The sequence below is a fragment of the Elephas maximus genome, chromosome 3 (assembly GCF_024166365.1).
Source record: "Elephas maximus indicus isolate mEleMax1 chromosome 3, mEleMax1 primary haplotype, whole genome shotgun sequence".
Classification (NCBI taxonomy): domain Eukaryota; kingdom Metazoa; phylum Chordata; class Mammalia; order Proboscidea; family Elephantidae; genus Elephas; species Elephas maximus.
The window spans coordinates 134,369,446-134,388,683 of NC_064821.1; the positions used below are offsets into that span (position 1 = coordinate 134,369,446).

The following is a 19,238-nucleotide window of genomic DNA, read 5'->3' on the forward strand; positions in this document are numbered from 1 at the left end:
GCCCCGCCATCCTTCTGCCCTGGTCTACACTGGTTACTTTCTAATTCCTACTCAGCAATATTGCTTTGGAAATTCCCTTCACCTACTTCCTAAACTGGATTCTCCCTGTTTTCTGGATCTCGTGTCTGCCTCTTTCTTTACTTCCTCATTTTGGTGGAGGGTATTCTTCAATCTCTTCTGGTGAGCGAAGCATGGATGGAAAACTCTGAGACCTTGAGTGACAGACACTGCTAGTTGCCTGCCCAATACCCACTCCTTCTTCCTGATTTTGCTGATTGAAAATATCAGGGATAGAATAATTCAGTATTAGAGCTAGATGAGACCTTAGAGCCATGGGTTTCAAACTTGGCTACACACTGGAATCCCCTGGGGAGGTTTAAAAATACTGAGGCCCAGGTCCCACCCTCAGAGATTCTGACCTGGATGAAGCCTGGGCATGGGGAGTTTTTTAAAGTTCCCCAAGTGATTCTAATGTGCAACCAACTTTGACAACTTCTACCTTAGAGGTTACTTGTTCCCACCTCCTCATTTTTCAAATTAGACAACTACAGTACCCTGAGGTTGCAACTTGTCCAGAACTACAAAAATCCAATTTTACTGACCACTTTGTCCAATGCTCTTTCTTGATGCCTGAACTAATATTTCTTAATATCTCTGAAGATGGTCAGAAATAAAGATAAACATCGTTACACTCAAATAAACTAACATTTCAAACATAATTCCTCTTATTTAAAAATGTGTGACAATTTGGCAGATAACAGCCATCCTAGTCCATTAATTCAGGAGACTTCTAAATGGTGATGTTATTGAAATGAGAAGAAAACAAACAAGTAAAGTCATCCAATGGCATGAACTAAACACCTTCCTCAAGTCATCTTTGTGATTGTCTAAAGCAAACATCTTTCGGATTGTCTAAAGCAAACACAGGGCTTCCATTCCTACTACTTGTTGGCACTTCTCAGCGTGAACCACCTCCTCCTGCAGGTTACAACAGACAATTCTTGGGCCTTACCTTACTCGCTTGGCAGCATTTGATACAGCTGACCACTACCTCCGTAGGACAACCCCTTCTCTTGGCTTCCAGGATATCACCACACTCCCTGGGTTTTCCTCCTACCTCAGGGCACCTCTCAGTCTCCTTTGCTGGCTCTTCCTCTTCCTCCTCCATCTGACTTCCTGATGCCAGAGTGTCTGGGAGCACAGTCCAGGGCTCTTCTATTCTCTAACAGCTACCCTAGAAGAGCTTGTCTAGTGCTGCAGCTTTAAATGCTATCTACATAATTGTGGACTTCCATACTTGTAGCTCCAGCCAATCCTCTCTCTTGAACAGACAACCTTAGCCACCATTTCCTCGAAACTCCACCCGCTTGTCCGATAGGTTTCTCAAAATTACTCTCTACGCTCTTCTCCACCCATCTGCTCAACAGAGTGATCTGCGCACATTCAGGATGCTTCAGCTACAATCTCTAGTCCGGTCAGTGTCTCTCCACCTTGGCTACACAGTAAACTCATTTTAGGATTTTTAAAAGATTTCAATGCCTGGCTCCCAGCTCCTGGACGTTCTGATTTAATTAGTGTGAAGCGTGAACTGGGCATCAGGAGCTTGTATAAGCTTCCCAGGTGATTATAATGTGCAGCAGAGGGTGGGAACCACTGTTCTAGAGTCATGATTTGATTTTCCCTTTTCCTCAACTTTCACATTCAGTCTATCAAGTCTTTCTTCAAAGTACATCATGGAGTGGTCCCATCTCTCATCTTTATAGTCACTGCAGCCTCCTGGATCCAAGCACCATTAGCTCCCACCAGACTACTGCAACAGCTTCCTGATGCTGCATGTAGTAGCCAGAGGGGAATTTAAAATCATAGGTCAGACATTACTTGCCTGCTTAAAACCGCAGTTCTCTGATTGAAAGCCAACCCCCCTCCTATTGTCGAAAAGACTCCTGCCTACCTCATCCCATGTCCTCTCTTCCCCGTCCTCACTACGCCACAGCCTCCTTCCTGATCCTGGAACATTCCCCACTCTGGGCATACGCTGTTTCATCTACCCTACTGCTGTTCCCCAGCTCCTTGCATAGCTGGCTCCTTCCTGTCCTTCAGCTCTCGGATCAAATTCACCTCTTTAGAGAGGGCTCCTTGACCATTCTATCAAATGTGGCCTTCCCACTTCCTCTTTTCTTACTTTGTTTCTTCACCACAGAGATCACAAAGCTTTATTGGTCTTTCCTACAAGAGGGCTTCATGAAAACAGCTATGTTGTCTATCACTATATCCCTCAGCATACAGGAAGCTACCTAACACATAATACGTGTTCAACAAATATTTGTTGGAAAAAAAATGAGTCAAGGAATAAGACAACTCTGACAACAAGAACTTTTCCTTGGCCAGTAACCTTTAAGATTAACTAATAATAATAATATTAGAAAGTCCAAAAGATTGATAATAAAAACTGAGCTAAAAATACATTGAGTGGTAAAGGTTGTACCATACTCATAGTGACCCTATGGGTTGGAATTGACTCGATGGCAACGGGCTTGGTCAATGGGTTAAGGTTGTACAACACTGTGAATATAATTAATGTTACTGAATTGTATCCTTAAAATGGTTTGAATGGCAAATTTTATGTTATATATATTTTATCACAATAAAATAAATATATGTATATATATATATATCACTTAGCAAGATACATTAGAAGGTTTTAGGTAATTTAGATGCTTAGTTTGCTGACAATAAACTTCATTTTGTTTTATTCACTATTCCTAATGTCTTTCCAAAGAATGATTATTTGGTGAACTGTATCATGATGATCTGCTAACTATTTGGGAGGGAGAAAATGAGTGCTCCCTGAAACAAAACATAAAAACAAAATTTACAATTTAACATGCCTTTCTAAGCATGACATAATTCAGAAGCCATGAAAACTGACAGATCTTAACACAAAAATTTAAGACTTTAAAAAACTAACAGACCAACACACAGGCTGGGAGAAAAAGCCAAATTTAAAAAGGCTAGAGTTTACACTCTATTACCTGTAGAGAGTTCCAAACTATTAATAATTAAAAAAAAAGACAACTTGTAATAATAATAGGTTAAGGATTTAAGCAGGCCAATGAACATTTAACAACAATAGCAAATATTTAGTAATAATAGGTAAAATTTAAAAAAAAATTCTTTTTATCAAGAATGAAAAAAGTAAAACCCTTGAAGGAAATGTAATATTTTAAAGGACACTGTAAAAGTATCTGTGATAATATATAAATAAGAATTGAACCTCTATGGATTTATACCACAAATTTTAAAATACCAGGTCAGAAAGATACGGTTACAAAAATTTCAATTGCAGCTATTTGTAACTTTGTACTGACTTGAAGATGTGTATAATGTTAAATTTTTTTAAAGTAAGTTACAGAATAGATACATTGAGATCCCATCTCCCAAAATGTCTGGATTTTATCTGTTTATAAAATCAAACCAAACCCATTGCTGGCAATTCAATTCTGACTCCTAGCAACCCTACAGGCATAAACCAGCAAAAAGAGGTTGGTAACCTCCGGAGTCGATTCTGACTCATGGCGAGCCCATGTCCTTCAGAATAGAACTACACTCCGTAGGGTTTTCATGGCTATGACCTTTCAAAAGCAGATCTCTAGGCCTTTCTTCCAAGGCACCTCTGGGTGGGTTCCAACTGCTAATTTTTCAGTTAATAGTCAAGCGCGTAACCGTTTGCACCACTCAGGTCCCAAAAACCCAGTGCCCTAAAGTCGACTCAGGTACTATAAACAAAAACCAAACCTGTCGCTGTTGAAGTCCATTCCAACTCATAGCGACCCTAAAAAAAAAAAAAAAGATTGCCCCATAGGGTTTCCAAGGCTATAATCTTTACAAAAACTGACAGCCACATCTTTCTCCCTAGGAGTGGCTTGTGCGTTCGAACTGCTGACTTTACAGTTCGCAGCCAAGTGCTTAATCACTGTACCACCAGGGTTCCTTCCCAGGTATTATAGGTAATCTTAATTTTATTCATTGAGTTTTCCATATTTTCTTGATTTTTGATGAACATGTGTGAATTATTGAGTTAAAAATAAGCTATTAGGAAGAAAGTCTAATATGTATTTAGGTAATCAGACATTTCTCTGCCCTTAGTTTGTGTTGAGGGAGGGGTGGGAGACCAGTGAGTTAAGAGCAGAGACAAAAATTCAGTGTTTCTGCAGCAATGACCACAGTGGCTCCAGGGCAAACGCCACAGGACAATCTGCAGACGGAAGACCTTGGTTTGACTCTAACAACCTCCACATCGCTTTTTCATACCAATTCTTCCTATGAACTAATTTCCTCATGATTTTCTTGTCTCACAAAAGAAAAAAATGTTCAGTTAGCTGAGGCTCTGGGGTAGCTGGACCTCAAGTAAAGGAAGTTGATGGCAACTGATTTAAAAAAAAATAAGGTAAAAATTATTGTCCAACAGGTGTTTTAAGCTGAAACCTCTTTAGCACAGTTCTTAGAACATAAATGACATGGTTGTTCTGATCGCCAAAAGTACCACAAAGGAAAGCCATCAGAGATTTTCATTTTCCCATAAAGAGACACCCACAAAGATGAGCACACTAAAACATTCAGGAATTTCCCTAAAGAAAACTGTCCCAGTAAGTTCCTAAAATCATCTCCAATCTCCCAGTGGCTGCCTCAGGCCACCAGGAAAGAAAGCAGAACTGTGACTGCACATTTTTAAAGTGCTTGTCCCCAACAAGCCACACTATACTTGAAAACACTGAAGATCAGCTCCCTGGGGCAGAGATAACAGAAACTCCGTTTCTCAGTAATACAGAATTCCAAATGCAATTAAAGCTGGGGAAGATGACTGAAGTTATGGCATTTTCTTATGCTTTTATTTCTCTAACATTTTCAGTAAGTGCTACCAGTTTTAATAGGATATTTAGTAGATACCTTAATAAAGACAGCTGACGAATCTAAGAGTAAAATTTAAGGAAGTTAGAAAGTTATAATTAACTTTTTACTCAAAGCAGTGAGTTTACCTTATTTTTGGACAAGCCCACCTCAGTGACACATTGGTCAATCCCTAGATTCGCCCTGTCTCTAGCAGGTCTCTCTCTTTGGTATGTTGTTATTGTTGTTGGGTGCTGTTGAGTCGATTCCAACTCATAGTGACCCCTTGTGACAGAGTAGAACTGCCTCATAGAGTTCTCTAGGCTGTAATCTTTACGGAAGCAGATTGCCAGATCTTTCTCCCACAGAGCTGCTGGTGGGTTGAACCACCAACTTTCGGTTAGCAGTCATATACTTAACCACAATTTTGAAAAAGTTTAGATGTCTACCATTTAAATTGTTGTCTTCTAGAGTGATAAAAAAGGACAGTTTTGCAGTATCTTTAGCATCACTAAAAAAACAACCAATTGCAGGAGTTGATTCAGATTCATGGCAACCCCCAGTGTGTGAGAGTAGAGCTGTGTTCTTGCGTTTTCAATGGCTGATTTTCAGAAGTAGATTGTCAAGCCTTTCTTGCGAGCCACCTGTGGATGAAGTTGAACCACCAACCCTTCAGTTAGCAGTGTTACCACTACCCGTATAGTCTGACAGAGGTTTTAAGCTGAAATCACAAAAATGTGCTCAAGGAAAGACAACAAAAAAATAACCTTCAAAGAAGAAAGAAAGCTGTTCGCCCAACTGAGGGTAAAAGAATTCCAGCAACATGCCCCCCAAGGCAGTCTCCTTAGGCCAGGGAAAAGGAGGCTGAGGCCCAAGCTCAAAACAGAGTAGAAAGCTCAACTAGAAGTAGGTTGAGAAAGTGGGAAGAGGAAAAAAATGACAAAACAAACAAACAAATCAAAAACATGGCTTAAACCAGGGCTTCGAACTGGTTCTTCCTGGTTCAGTCATGGCCAAGGAAGCAAAACCAGAACAGACCTGAATTTTTAAAATTTGGGTGAACCGGACTGATAACCGGAATGTGAGAAACTTAATCTCCCTCCTAGAAAACAAGGACAGCGTATGCGTTGAATAGCAACCTAATGTCTTGCCCATCAGATTTTGAGCAGAGTAGGAAACAGCAGTGCCCCCGCTCAAAGAAGGCAGCTGACTGTGCCACTTTGATTGTGTGCTGCTCTCCACAGTCCTGCCAATAATCCAATTTTACTCATGAGGCTCCTGAAAGGATTCACTATGCCTTTTCCAAGTCTTCCATTCCAGGGCTTCAACCTGAAATTTTTCCCATTCTGGATTATTGTTCCAGATCACCCAAATTATAAAAATTCAGGTCTGTTCTGGTTTCACTTCACTGGCCATGACTGAACCAGTATGAAGCCCTGGCTTAAATACTTGATACTAAAAAAATGCAATTTGATAGCAAAAATGAAATTTGAAAATAAAATTATTTTTTCTTCATAAAGCCCTTGACGTGTGACGTAAAAGCTCACTAGAAGGGTTATTTAATTGTTCAGAACTGACACGTGGAACTTCCACTCCTTGCCTCAGCTAAAAAGAACAATCCAACCTCAGAGAAGACATGACCTCTAACTTTTACAGCCCAGAGATTTTTCCTTGGCCACTATTTTTACTTTGAAAACTGTAGCTACAAGAAACCACCTGTTTTTTTTCACTAAGTTTTAAAAATTGTATTATTCTCAGTTTCACTTCACTAATAGATACCTAACCAAGAGACTTGCTTGTACACAGGATCGTCCCTGACTTTCAATTTTATATATTCTGCCACCCTGTACAACATTTGTGCCTCCCAATTTTCTTACTTGCTTCATTAAGATATTTTATGTTTATTATTTTATTGTTCAAAGCAACATTTCAATACACTCTTCCTTGGGAGAAAAAACCGTGACCTCCTTAAATACTTCATCAAGACTTACCAGTTTTTAAGTACAGGTAGTCCCCGGCTTACGACAAATTCAAGTTACAACAAGCTGCACTTACAACCGCCTGTATTAGTTTGTGTGTGTGTGTGTGTGTGTGTGTGTGTGTGTGTGTGTGTGTGTGTGTACATCTACATACAATGCTGCAGCTGGTAATTTGTAAAAAAAAAAAAATTTTTTTTTTTTTTCACTCTCAGATGTTCACTTGCAGGTGTTCAAAGATCGGATTTATAACGATCCTGATAATAAAGAAAACTAAAAAAAAAGGTTGTGAAGTTACATCAGAACCGACTTACGAGTCATAGGAACAGGGCCTCATAATAAACGGGGGACTACCTGTACAGGACATTACATAAAGTTAACACTATTATGATGGCCTCTGCACAGGAATAGTCAGGGAAAGGGTGGGAGATGTGCCTGTTTTTAAAGGGTCCAGGCCACAAAACCTTGTCTATGGAAGATTTGCTAAAAGTGAAGAGTGTATGTCTTAGTTTCCTAGTGCTGTTGTGACACAAATATCACAAGTGGGGGCTTTAATGAACAGAAACTTATTTTCTCACAGTTCTGGAGACCAAAAAATCCAAACCAGGTATCCAGCCCTTTCTTGTCAATAGCCCCAGGCATTCCTTGGTTCCTTGGCCATCTTCTCATGGCATCTATCTTGCCCTGTATGTGCTTTGTCCCTGTGTCTAATCTGCTCTTTTTATAACTCAAAGGCAATTAGGTTTAGGACACACCCTACACTGCTATGGCCTCATTAACATAACAAAGAAAAGCCTGATGGCTAACAGGACTACATATACAGGTACAGGGGTTAGGATTCCAACACATATTTTGGGGGAACACAATTCAATCCATAATAGTGGGAAGTTCATGACAATGGGAATTTAAAGCATTAATGGGCCTTGGTTCTTCTTAAAGTATGAAATGCAAGATGAGCTAAAATTTCAAAAGAAGTCAGATTTAATAAGGAAGAAGCTACCAGATTTCCCGAAATTTGTGCTGCTTGGTTAGAACACCACAGAGGTGATGTTATGGATTGAGCTGTATCCCCCCAAAATATGTGTTAATTTCCTGGGCCTTATATCAGTGGAGGTGATCCTGTTTGGACATAGGATTTTCTTTTGTTATGCTAAGGTGACCATAACAGTAAGGACTGGTTTCTAAACCTTATCACTTCTGAGTTATAAAAAGACCAGAATGGATACAGAGACAACATACAAAGGGGAAGACAGATGCCATGTGAAAAATCATTTATAAGCCAAGAAACACCAAGGTACCAAGGAACACCCAGGGCTATTGATAAGAAAGAAATCAACACAGCCAAAACCCTAATTTGAACTTTGAGCTTCTACAATTGTGAGAAAATGCATTTATGTTCTTTAAAGCTACCCACACGTGGTATTTCTATCACAGCAGCAAATAACAACCAAAAGAGAGCTAGGGTAAAAAAAGTGGCAACCTTAATATCAGACAAAGTAGACTTTAAGACAAAATCTGTCCAAAGACATAAAGATGGACATTATATAACGATAAAAGGGTCAAATAATCAAGAAGATTTAACAATCATGAATATATATGCACCCAACATTGGGGCACCTAAATATATACAGCAAACACTCATAGAATTGAAGAGAGAAATAGATAGTACTACATTAATAGCTGGAGAATATAAGGCACTACTTTAAATATTTGATAAAACATCTAGAAAGAATATCAACAAGGAAACAGAGGACCTGAATGACTGTAAACCAACTAAACTTAACAGACATCTATAGAACACTCCACCCTAAAACAGCCCAATACACATTCTACTCCAGTGCACATGGATCATTCTCCAAGAAAGACGACATTTTGGTCACAAAGCAAGTCCTGATAAATTTTTTAAAAACTGAAATCATACAAAGTATTTTCTCTGACCACAATGGACTGAAACTAGAAATCAATAACAGAAAGAAAAAAAAAAACCTGAAAAATACACAAACATATGGAAATTAAACAACACACTATTAAGCCACCAACAGGTCAAGGAAGAAATCAAAAGAGAAATCACAAATTTCTTAGTCAAATGAAAATGAAAGCACAAAATACTAAAACATATGGGATGCAACAAAGGCAGTACTCAGAGGGAAACCTATAACAATAAATACCTACATAAAAAAAGAAGAAAGATCTCAAATTAACAGCCTAACTTGACAACTCCAGGAACTAGAAAGAGAAGAGTAAACCAAACCTAAACCTACCAGAAGAAAGAAAATAACAAAGATCAGAACAGAAATAAATAAAATCGAACACAGACCAATAGAAAGGATCAATAAAACCAGAACGTGGTTCTTTGAAAAGATCAATAAAATTGACAAACCTTTAGCAAGACTGACAAAGATACAAATCAAAATAAAAAATGAAAAAAGGGACATTACGTGTGACTGCATAGAAATAAGGAGAATTATGACAGAATATTATGAACTGGATAACCTAGATGAAATGGACAAATTCTTAGAAGCACACATCCTACCCAAACTGACTCAAGAGGAAATAGAAAGTCTCAACAGACCCATAACAAGTGTAGAGATCAAATCAGTGAATAAAAACCTCCCAACAAAAAAAAAGTCCTGGACCAGATGGCTTCACTGGGGAATTTTACCAAACATTTAGAGAAGAACTGACACCAGTGTTGTTGAAACTCTTCCAAAAGATAGAGAAGGAAGGAATACTCCCTAATTCATTCTACAAAGCAAACATAACTGTGATACCAAACCAGACAATGACAACACAAGAAGACAAAACTATGGGCCAATATCTCTTATGAATAAAGATGCAAGAATCATCTACGAAATATTGGTGAACAGACTCCAACAGCATATTAAAAGAGACATATACCATGACCAAGTGGGATTTATTCTGGGGATGCAGGAGTGGTTCAGAATTAGAAAATCAATCAACACAATATGCCACATCAATAGAACAAAGGAAAAGAACCACATGATCATCTCTGTGGATGTGGAAAAGGAATTTAATAAAATCCAACACCTTTTCTTGATGAAAATCCTAAATAAGATTGGAAAAGACAGGAAATTCCTCAATATAATTTAGGGCATATATGAAAAGCCAGCAGCCAACGTTATACGTAATAGAGAAAGAATGAGAGCTTTCCCCTGAGCTGGGAACAAGACAAGGGTGCTTGCTGTCACCACTTCCATTCAATATTGTATTAGAAGGCCTAGCCAGAGCAATAAGACAAGAAAAAGAAATAAAAGGTATCCATATTGGAAAAGAAAAAGTAAAATTATCTATATTTGTGGATGATATGAACCTATATATAGAAAATCTCAAAGAGTACACAAGAAAACTTCCAGAGCTAATAGAGGAATCAGCAAATTTGCAGGGTACAAGGTCAACAAATAAAAATTAGTTGGGTTTCTATACAGCAATGAGAAATCTGAAAGGGAAATCAGGGAAACAACTCCATTTACAATAGCGACTAAGAGAATAAAATACCTAGTAATAAGTTTAACCAGGGACATGAAGGACTTATACAATGAAAAGTATAAAACACTGCTGAAAGGTATTAAAGATGACTTAAATAAATGGAAAGATGTTCCATGTTCATGGATTGAAAGATTTAATATTGTTAAGGTATTAACACCACCCAAAGCTATCCATAGATTCAATGCAATCCCAATAAAAATTCCAACAGCTTTCTTTACAAAAATAGAAAAACTAACCCTCAACTTCATGGCAAGAAGCCCCAAATACCTAAAGCAATGTTGAAAGGGAAGAACAAAATCAGAGGGCTCACACTTCCTGATTTTAAAAAATACTATATAGCTACAGTAACCAAAATAGCATGGTAGTGGTATATCAATAGACATACAGGCCAATGGAATAGAATTAAGAGTCCAGAAATAAACCCACACATCTATGGTCAATTGATTTTTGACAAGGGTGCTAAGTCCATTCAGTGGGGAAAGAAGGGTCTCTTCAATAAATGGTGCTGGGAAAATCGGATTTCCACATGCAGAAAAAAGAAACAGGATCCATGCCTCACACCATACACAAAAATACATTCAAAATGGATTAAAGACATAAATGTACAAACTAAAACCATAAAACTCTTAGAAGAAAATGCAGGGGCAATGTTGTTTGGCCTACCTTTCAACAATGGATTATCTAACGTAAAATCAGAAGAACAGCAAAAGACAAAATAAATAAATGGGGTCTCATAAAAATTAAAAACATTTTTCTATCAAAAAACTTTACCAAAAAAAGAAAAGACAAGCTACCAACTAGGAGAATATCTTCGGAAACCAAATATCCAACAAGAATCTAATAACCAAAATACATATAAAATTTTGATTTAACAACTAAAAGACAAGTAACCCAATCATAATATGGGCAAAGGACTTGAATAGACATTTCATCAAAGAGAACATTCAAATGGCCACCAAACACATAAAAATATGCTCAGCATTATCAGCCACCAAACCAAAACCAAACCCATTGCCTTTGAGTTGATTTTGACACATAATGACCCTATAAACAGACTAGAACTGCCCCCTTGGTTTCTGAAGAGCAGCTGGTGGATTAGAACTACCAACCTTTTAGTTAGCAATCAAGCTCTTAACCACTGAGCCACCAGGGCTCGCATTAACCACCAGAGAGATACAAATCAAAACAACAAGATACCATTTCACTCCTATTAGGATGGCTAAGATAAAAAATAACAAAAGTTGGTGAGGATGTGGGGAAACTGGAACCCTTATCCATTGCTGGTGGGAATGCAAATGGTATAGCCATTGTGGAAAATAGTCTGGCTGTTCCTCAAAAAACTAAAATAGACTATTGTAGGACCCAGTAATTCCACTCCTAGGTATATACCCAAAAGACTTGAAAGCAGAGACTTAAACAGAGACTTGTAAACCAATGTTTGTTGCAGCACTATTCATAATAGCTATTAGAAGGTGGAAATGACCTAAATGCCCATCAAAAGATGAATGGATAAATAAAATGTGGAACATACACACAGTGGAGTACTACTTAGCCAGTACATGCTACAATATGGATGGAGATTGATGACAATATGCTGAGAGAAATAAGCCAATGACAAAAGGACAAAGATTGTATGGCCTCACTTATATAAAAAGACAAGAAAAGGCAAATGTATACAGACCAAATTTTATTAGTGGTTATTAGGGGTTGCCTTGATGGCAATGGGTTGTTGTTTTTTTTTTTTTTCTTTTTTAGGGGTGGGAGGGAAGGAGAGAAGGGAGATTATCAGCAATGGAAATATCACATTTATTATGGGTAGGGTTGCACAGCTAAACAAAAAGCTAGAAATAGGACTACCATATGATCCAGCAATCCCACTCCTTGGAATATATCCTAGAGAAATAAGAGCCTTTACCCGAACAGATATATGCACACCCATGGTCATTGTAGCACTGTTTATAATAGCAAAAAGATGGAAGCAACCAAGGTGCCCATCAACGGATGAATGGATAAACTATGGTAAATTCACACAGTGGAATACCATGCAACAATAAAGAACAATGAATCCATGAAACATCTCATAAACATGGATGAATCTGGAAGGCATTACGCTGACTGAAATTATCAGTTGCAAAAGGACAAATATTGTATGAGACCACTACTGTAAGAACTCAAGAAAAGGTTTAAACACAGAAGAAAACATTCTTTGATGGTTATGAGAGTGGGGAGGGAGGGAGAGAAAGGGGTATTCACTCAATTTAAAAAATCAAAATAAAAAAGTGTGATAGATACATTTACAACAATGAAAAAAAAAGCTGCTGAGACTGCTTATGATTTGGTTCCTTGGTTTGGAGGTAGAGAGTCATGGTTTCATGAGATATCCTAGTTAATTGGCCTAATAACATGTTTACTGCTTCTCTTCTACCTCCTAGCTCATTACTTAGTACCTGGGACCTTAAAAGTGTACAACTGGCCATCCAAAGCACAACTGGTCTCCATTCACTTGGGGCATCAGAGGAAGGAGAGTCAGGAATAGGAGGAGGGTATGGAAATTGTAGTTAATTGCCTCCATGAACAACTGCCTCCTTTGCCATAAGACCAGAAGAACTGGATGGTGCCCGGCTACCATTGTTGAACATTTTTATCAGAGATTCCATAGAAGAATCCAGATCAAAAGGGGGAAAATGCATAACATAATTACAAATTCTCATGGACTCTATAGACTTTCTGGAGCCAGGGAAGGTGGAAGAATCCCTGAAACTACTGCCCTGAGATAATCTTTAAGCCTTAAACCAAAAATATCCCCTGAAGTCATCTTAAAACTGAACGATAATTTAGCTTAACTAGTAAAAAAGAAGGTCTGCCTTGAGCATTATGCTCTTTTTTTGTGTTTTTTTAATTGTGCTTTAGATGAAAGTTTACAGAGCAAACTGGTTTCTCAAACAATTAATGCACATATTGTTTTGTGACACTGGTTGCTAACCCCATGAGATGTCAATGCTCTCCCCTTCTTGACCTTGGGTTCCCCATTCCCATTCATCCAGCTTTCCCGTCCCCTCCTACCTTCTCGTCCTTGCCCCTGGGCTGGTGTGCCCATTTAGTCTTGTATATATGGTTGAGGTACGTGTATTACTGTTTGTTTTATGGGCCTGTCTAATCTTTGGCTGAAGGGTAAACCTCAGGAGTGACCTCAGTACTGAGTTAAAAAGGCATCCAGTGGCCATACTCTTGGGGTTTCTCCAGTCTCTGTCAGACCAGTAAATCTGGTCTTTTTTTGAGTTTGAATTTTGTTCTACATTTTTCTCCATCTGTGTCTGGGACCCTCTATTGTCACCCCTGTCAGAGCAGTCAGTGGTGGTAGCCAGGCAGCATCTAGTTGTGCTGACCTTAGTCTGGTGGAGGCTGTGGTAATTGTGGTCCATTGGTCCTTTGGACTAATCTCCTTGTGTCTTTGGTTTTCTTCATTCTCCCTTGCTCCAGACAGGGTGGGACCAGTGGAGTATCTTAGATGGCTGCTCACAAGCTTTTAAGACCCCAGACACATTTCCTTCATAAACTATATTATGCCAATTGAGCTAGATGGCCCTCAAGATCATGGTTCCCAGCCCTCAACCCAGTAATTCAGTCCCCCTTGGATGTGTCTATAAAGCTTCCATGACCTTGTCTTGGTCCAGTTGTGCTGACTTTCCCAGTGCCTTATGCTCTTTTAAGAACTATCTGTATTGGATCAAATTGACAACAGAAACTCAAAAAATTAGATAGGAGCCTTAGAGAGCAGTGAACTTATGTTAATGATGGAAGAACAACTCAGAAAAAGAGGGTGAGACTGGTTGCACAATTGAAGAATGTAATCAGTGTCACTAAATTGTACAAGTAGAAACGATTGAATTGGTGTATGTTTTGCTGTGTATATTCAACAACAAAATAAGATTCAGAAAATAAATATTTCAAATCTGAATCCTTCAAAAGCAATTTATGTGCACATCCACGTGCCTATTTGTTCTGAAGAGCCCATGGCGTTACTCTAACAATAGAAGATACTGGAGACAATCATGGAAATTGTATAACCATTTAAGCCATGAAGCAAATGTGTTAGGAAAATATTGGGGTCAAGATAAAAAATACAATGATTATACCCCACCCCACCAGTGAGCATAAGCCTACTACTTATAAACCCAAGCAGAAGACTATAAAATAAACCCAGACCCAATTTGCTCCCTACCATTTAGAACACTGCATTTAGGGTTAAGGCAGACTGAAGGAATGTATGACTTCTACCTATCTGGCCCATTGCAAATAGACATCTCACCATTAAGAGGGATGGTTTATAAATTACACAGTATCAGTCATTTTGGTGTGACATTCACAGGTATCCAGTTATCAAAACAGGTGAACCAATGTTATGTTTTCTAATTCAAAGCAGGCCTTTCAAAAGTCAAAAAAAACATGTGTTACATGTGCTTGGAATTAGTACTTACCTGAACAGCCACCAGAAATTAAGTAAATTCTCTTCAATCTGGCTTCCCTTGGTAGCATTAAGTCCATTTATAATATTAGGGCGCCATGCAGGAAAGACAGGAAAGTCTCAATACTATTTTAAGAAAGTTTAACAGCCCACCACTGTATTTGTTTTGGGAGCAGGGAATGGGGGGAGCTAATACTTGTTTGTAGTCACCACCCGGCTCAACTGTGCAGTGGGCTGGTTAGAGCTTATACCATGGAGGAGGGGCACCTTGGCAGCAGCAATCTGCTAAACTGTACGCCTTTTCATAAAGTAGAGGAATTGGGGTTAACCACATTACAACCCTCCCATCTGAGGTAAAGGCCTGTTTGTTCCGGAAAGCGAAGCCCAGCCTTACTTAACCGTGTTTAACACATGCAGTAAAAATAAGCATTCACAGGCAGCGAGAAAAGCTCTAGTCTACAACCGTAAGCCATCACGTTTGTAATGATTTCTCCAGAGTCCGATATTCTGAAAGATGCAGCTCAGGCGCCTCACCTCGGACGATTAACCTGAAAACACCTGATCCTCTCCCTGGGTTCCTTGCCTGGGAAAAAAGGTAAGACTCCAGGCCGTGCCTTCACTTTTAAAACTTTCCACCGCTCTCGGGGACTGGGAGCAGGAAAACTGTCCGCATTTGAGCTTTGCCAGGAAGGTCTCCCCAGAAGTTGAAGCCCTTTTATGAGGGGGCCCCCATTCTCTTAGCCCTCGCTTTCTTACCTTACTGCAGCCCCGCGGTGCGCGCAGACCGGCGACCGAGAGCAAACACCGTAGGTCTCCCGGCGCAGCGAGCACTACTCAGACTGCTTTGCCGCCGGGCTGAAAGGCGGCTCTGTGCGCGCCTCGAGGGGTACGGCGCGTGGCCAGGGGTTCCCGCCCCGCCTCCGAGTCACCACCTCTGTCCTGTCCCTCTCGCCAGGGCTGGGCCAACCGGGAACCAAAGCCGAGACTTTCTCGTCTTGGTGCCCTGGGGGGACTTTTTCCACGTGTCAGGGAGCCAGCCTCTCAGAACCCCGGGGGGCTAGAGGAAGCGAAGCGGAGCCAGAGGGGCGGTGGGGGATGGAGCCCAGGTGCCGGGGCAAGAAGACCTGGGAAAGACAACAGCCAGGGAACTAGGCGGCGGTGGGGCCGTCTGGGGTGGTGGGGTGGAGTGGAGGTCTCCGCCCGCGCCCACGTGGGTGAGGCCGAGCCCCTCCCAAAGGCCCAGGTGCGCGCGGAGCCGCGCCCGCCCAGTGCCGCTGTGGTACTGACCTGTGTCCGGGCCCCCGGGGCAGGCCGGAGACGCGGTCCCACACCCGCAGGTCCAGTGCCTCCACTCCGCGCCGCATGGTGTGGCCCGGGGGCGTCAGGAGCAGACCCAGGGCGGGACGACTGCACCTGCCTTGGCCCCGGGCTCTGGCCCGCGGCTCCAGCTCTCGCGTCCTCCAGGTCCAGCACTGTGACCCAGCCCTCTCAGGCTCCTCGCTGTCTGCCAGACGCACGTCCGGGGAGAAGCGCCTTATAAAAGGGAACCCGGCGGTGGAGCCGGAGTGAGGCGGCCCGCGCACCCTCCACACCGCCCTCCCGCGGCCGGGCCGCTTACTCCGCGCCCTTCTTCATTTTTTCGTTGATTTCTTTATGCCTTCATAAATTGTTTTCTACATTCATTCCCCTGTCCATTTCTTTAGTCATTTCTATGTTGATGCATTCAGGAAACATTCACTGAGTGCCAGACAGATTGCTGGATTCCGTGGACACCGGGATGAGAAAGACAGGAGTACTTGACATAAAACTGTCGGACAAGTGTCAGAGGAGTCTTTTATTCTGGAGTGCATGATCACAGAATTCTATGACAAGGGTCGTGGTTCGGAGACAGAAGAAAAAGAAGTAATGTCCTTTCTCTCGCACAGGGAGGCTCAGGTGTCCGCGTGGCCCGGGGTAGGGGCACGAGGTGGGGGGATGACGGCGCAGACAGGCGGGGCTCCAGAGGAGGGAAGCGGTAAGTACACTCACCCCAGCTTCTACCGCCATGGCTCTGCAGTCATAGCTCTGGAAGGAAAGACGCCTGCCGGAAACAGTACAAGAGCGTACATAGATCGCGGTTCAAGAATCTTGTGGATGAGGGTCGCAGGCACATGCCCAAATGCCAAGTCCGACTGAGGGTGGTGTTGACTTGGCAGTTTGGACACGGCTGACAGCCTCTTTCCAAGGAAGTCGTATCCCTACTCTTCACCTGGTGAACAGCACCAGAGAAAGTCCCAGAGTTCCAGGTTGCTTGGATCTTCAGGTCTCCTTTTTAGCTAGGGCGAAGAGCGTTCTGCCAGAGCATTATTTTAATGTGTCTCCAGACAGAAGCCGTGAACAGAACGAGGTATTTAAAAGTATATGTAGTCGACCCTCTTTTGAAGGTCAACGTCCAGCGGGCTATCAGGTAAAAATATCTTATTTTAGAGCCCTTTTCACTAGAGGAGGTCCTTGGGTGGCGAAAACAGTTTGGGCTGGACTCCCCACCCCTCTCCCGGGGCGGGGGGGAATAATGTCGTCGAGCCGACTTTGACTTATAGCGGCCCTAAAGGACAAGGTCCTCTACTGTCCCACAGGGCTACCAAGGAGCTGGTGGATTCAAACTGCTAACCTTTTGGTTAGCAGCCGAACTCTTAACTACTGCGCCACCAGGACTCAAAAAAAAAAAAAAAAAAAGACCCTTTGCGGTCAAGCGGATTCTGACTCATAGTGACCCTATAGCAACCCTGAAGGACAGAGTAGAATTGCCCCAAAGAATTTCCAAGGAGCGCCTGGTGGATTCGAGCTGCTGACCTTTTGGTTAGCTGCAGTAGCATTTAACCACTACGCCACTAAAGTTTCCACCACCAGGTCTAGTAACCAAAAAGTTGGCGGCTAGAATCCATCCAGAAGAAAAACCTGGCAATTTATTTTGGTAAGATTAATATCAGTTGCCATCTAGTCAATTCCAACTCTACAGCCATTGAAACCCCTATGGAGTGCAGTTTTACTCTGACACACACAGGTCACCATGAGTCAGAATCGACTTTTCAGAAGTTCCCACTGTATACAGACAGGCTTAGAAGAAAAGGAAAGGAAACTTTACAGCACTGTTCTTGTGGGGAGAATGTGGACTCGGATGAAAGGAGAATATTGGAGGTATCTCGTAAGTAAAATATAATTTTGATGCTGAAGGACTTTTTAATCCTTTAAAATTCCAAGAAAAGCCACCATGAAGGAACAAACCTATTAGCTCCAAAATGTTAGTCCTTCACTAAGGGCAACTATCCCTTTAGAAGGGGATTTAAATGAAGGTAAGGTTCTTTGTGTCAACAGACTTCTCATTTTACCTATTTTCTAAAACCAGGCCAATTCTATTGAGTGGCTTCCCAGTGAGTGGTTAAAAAGATAATTTATAGCTAATACTGTATCTATTAAGAACATCTGTTATGTTCAAAGAGTCTCTACGTGGTATAAATGGTTCAGCACTTGATTCCTAATCAAAAGATTGGAGGTTGGTGCCAGAGGTACCTTGGAAGAAAGACCTGAGTATCTGCTTCCAAACAAACCAGCAGTTGAAAACCCTAGGGAACATAGTTCTACTCTGACACATGTGGGTCGCCAGGAGTCTGAGTCAACTCTACTGCAACTGGTTTTTTGTTTGTTTACTTTGTGCAAGGTTCTGTGCTTTAAAGGGACCAGAAGTAACCCTGAGGCCTATTAGGCTGTCATGTAGGGTGATTTGGATATATTACCTCACTGAATGCTCACCACTTACTACGCTGTTATCTACCTTTTGAAATGAAGAAATGGGTTTGTAGAAGTTGCAGTTACTTCCCCATTAGGTAGCAGGTCCAAGATTTCTATTCAGCTGTTTAGTTTATTCTCACCACACTGATAGAAAACACCATCAACAAACAGCTTCTGCCCTTGAGGACCTTTCACACTCTAATTAAGAGTCAATAACCATATATGTACATAAATAGTTGTGACTGGAGATGCAATAGGTATAAAAGTGTCATTTGAAAAAATAAACAAGCAAATTCTTATAGAACCCTGAAAAGGGAGCAATAGTTTCAAAAGGAAGAGCTGGAATCTCAAACTTTAATGTGCACATGAGTCACCAGGAGAACTTATTGAAGCCAACTCTGGTAGCACAATGGTTAAGCCCTCTGTTGCTAACTGAAAGGTCAGCGGGTTGAACCCACCAGCAGCTCCAAGGGAGAAAAGACCTGGCGATCTGCTCCATAAAGATTACCTGCTGCCATCAAGTCTATTTCAACTCATTGCAAGTCTATAGGACAGAGTAGAACTGCCCCACAGTGTTTCCAAGGCTGTAATCTTTACGGAAGCAGACTGCCACATACTTCTCCCATGGAGTGGCT

General features: G+C 41.1%; 1 protein-coding gene and 1 long non-coding RNA gene across 8 annotated transcripts in view; one reads left to right on the forward strand and one right to left on the reverse strand.

Annotated features, from left to right (window-relative positions):
* MCOLN2 (mucolipin TRP cation channel 2) overlaps positions 1 to 16,365 on the reverse strand; it is an 80,436-nt gene extending 64,071 nt beyond the window's left edge. Inside the window, exon 1 of one of the 3 annotated variants that reach the window (XM_049879662.1) lies at positions 16,123 to 16,364. In XM_049879662.1, coding sequence (XP_049735619.1) covers positions 16,123 to 16,199 — 77 coding nt within the window. In that variant the 5' untranslated portion in view covers positions 16,200 to 16,364. The other 2 variants (XM_049879661.1, XM_049879663.1) reach the window with 2 other exon arrangements.
* The window catches only part of LOC126073235 (uncharacterized), a 34,925-nt gene continuing 30,936 nt past the window's right edge, over positions 15,250 to 19,238 (forward strand). For 4 of the 5 annotated variants that reach the window (XR_007516688.1, XR_007516689.1, XR_007516687.1 and 1 more), the window contains exons 1-2: positions 16,402 to 17,788; positions 17,879 to 18,019. This is a non-coding gene — a long non-coding RNA (uncharacterized LOC126073235). Of the gene's footprint in view, positions 15,431 to 16,401; positions 17,789 to 17,878; positions 18,020 to 19,238 lie in introns of those variants that run through there. The other variant, XR_007516690.1, reaches the window with a different exon arrangement.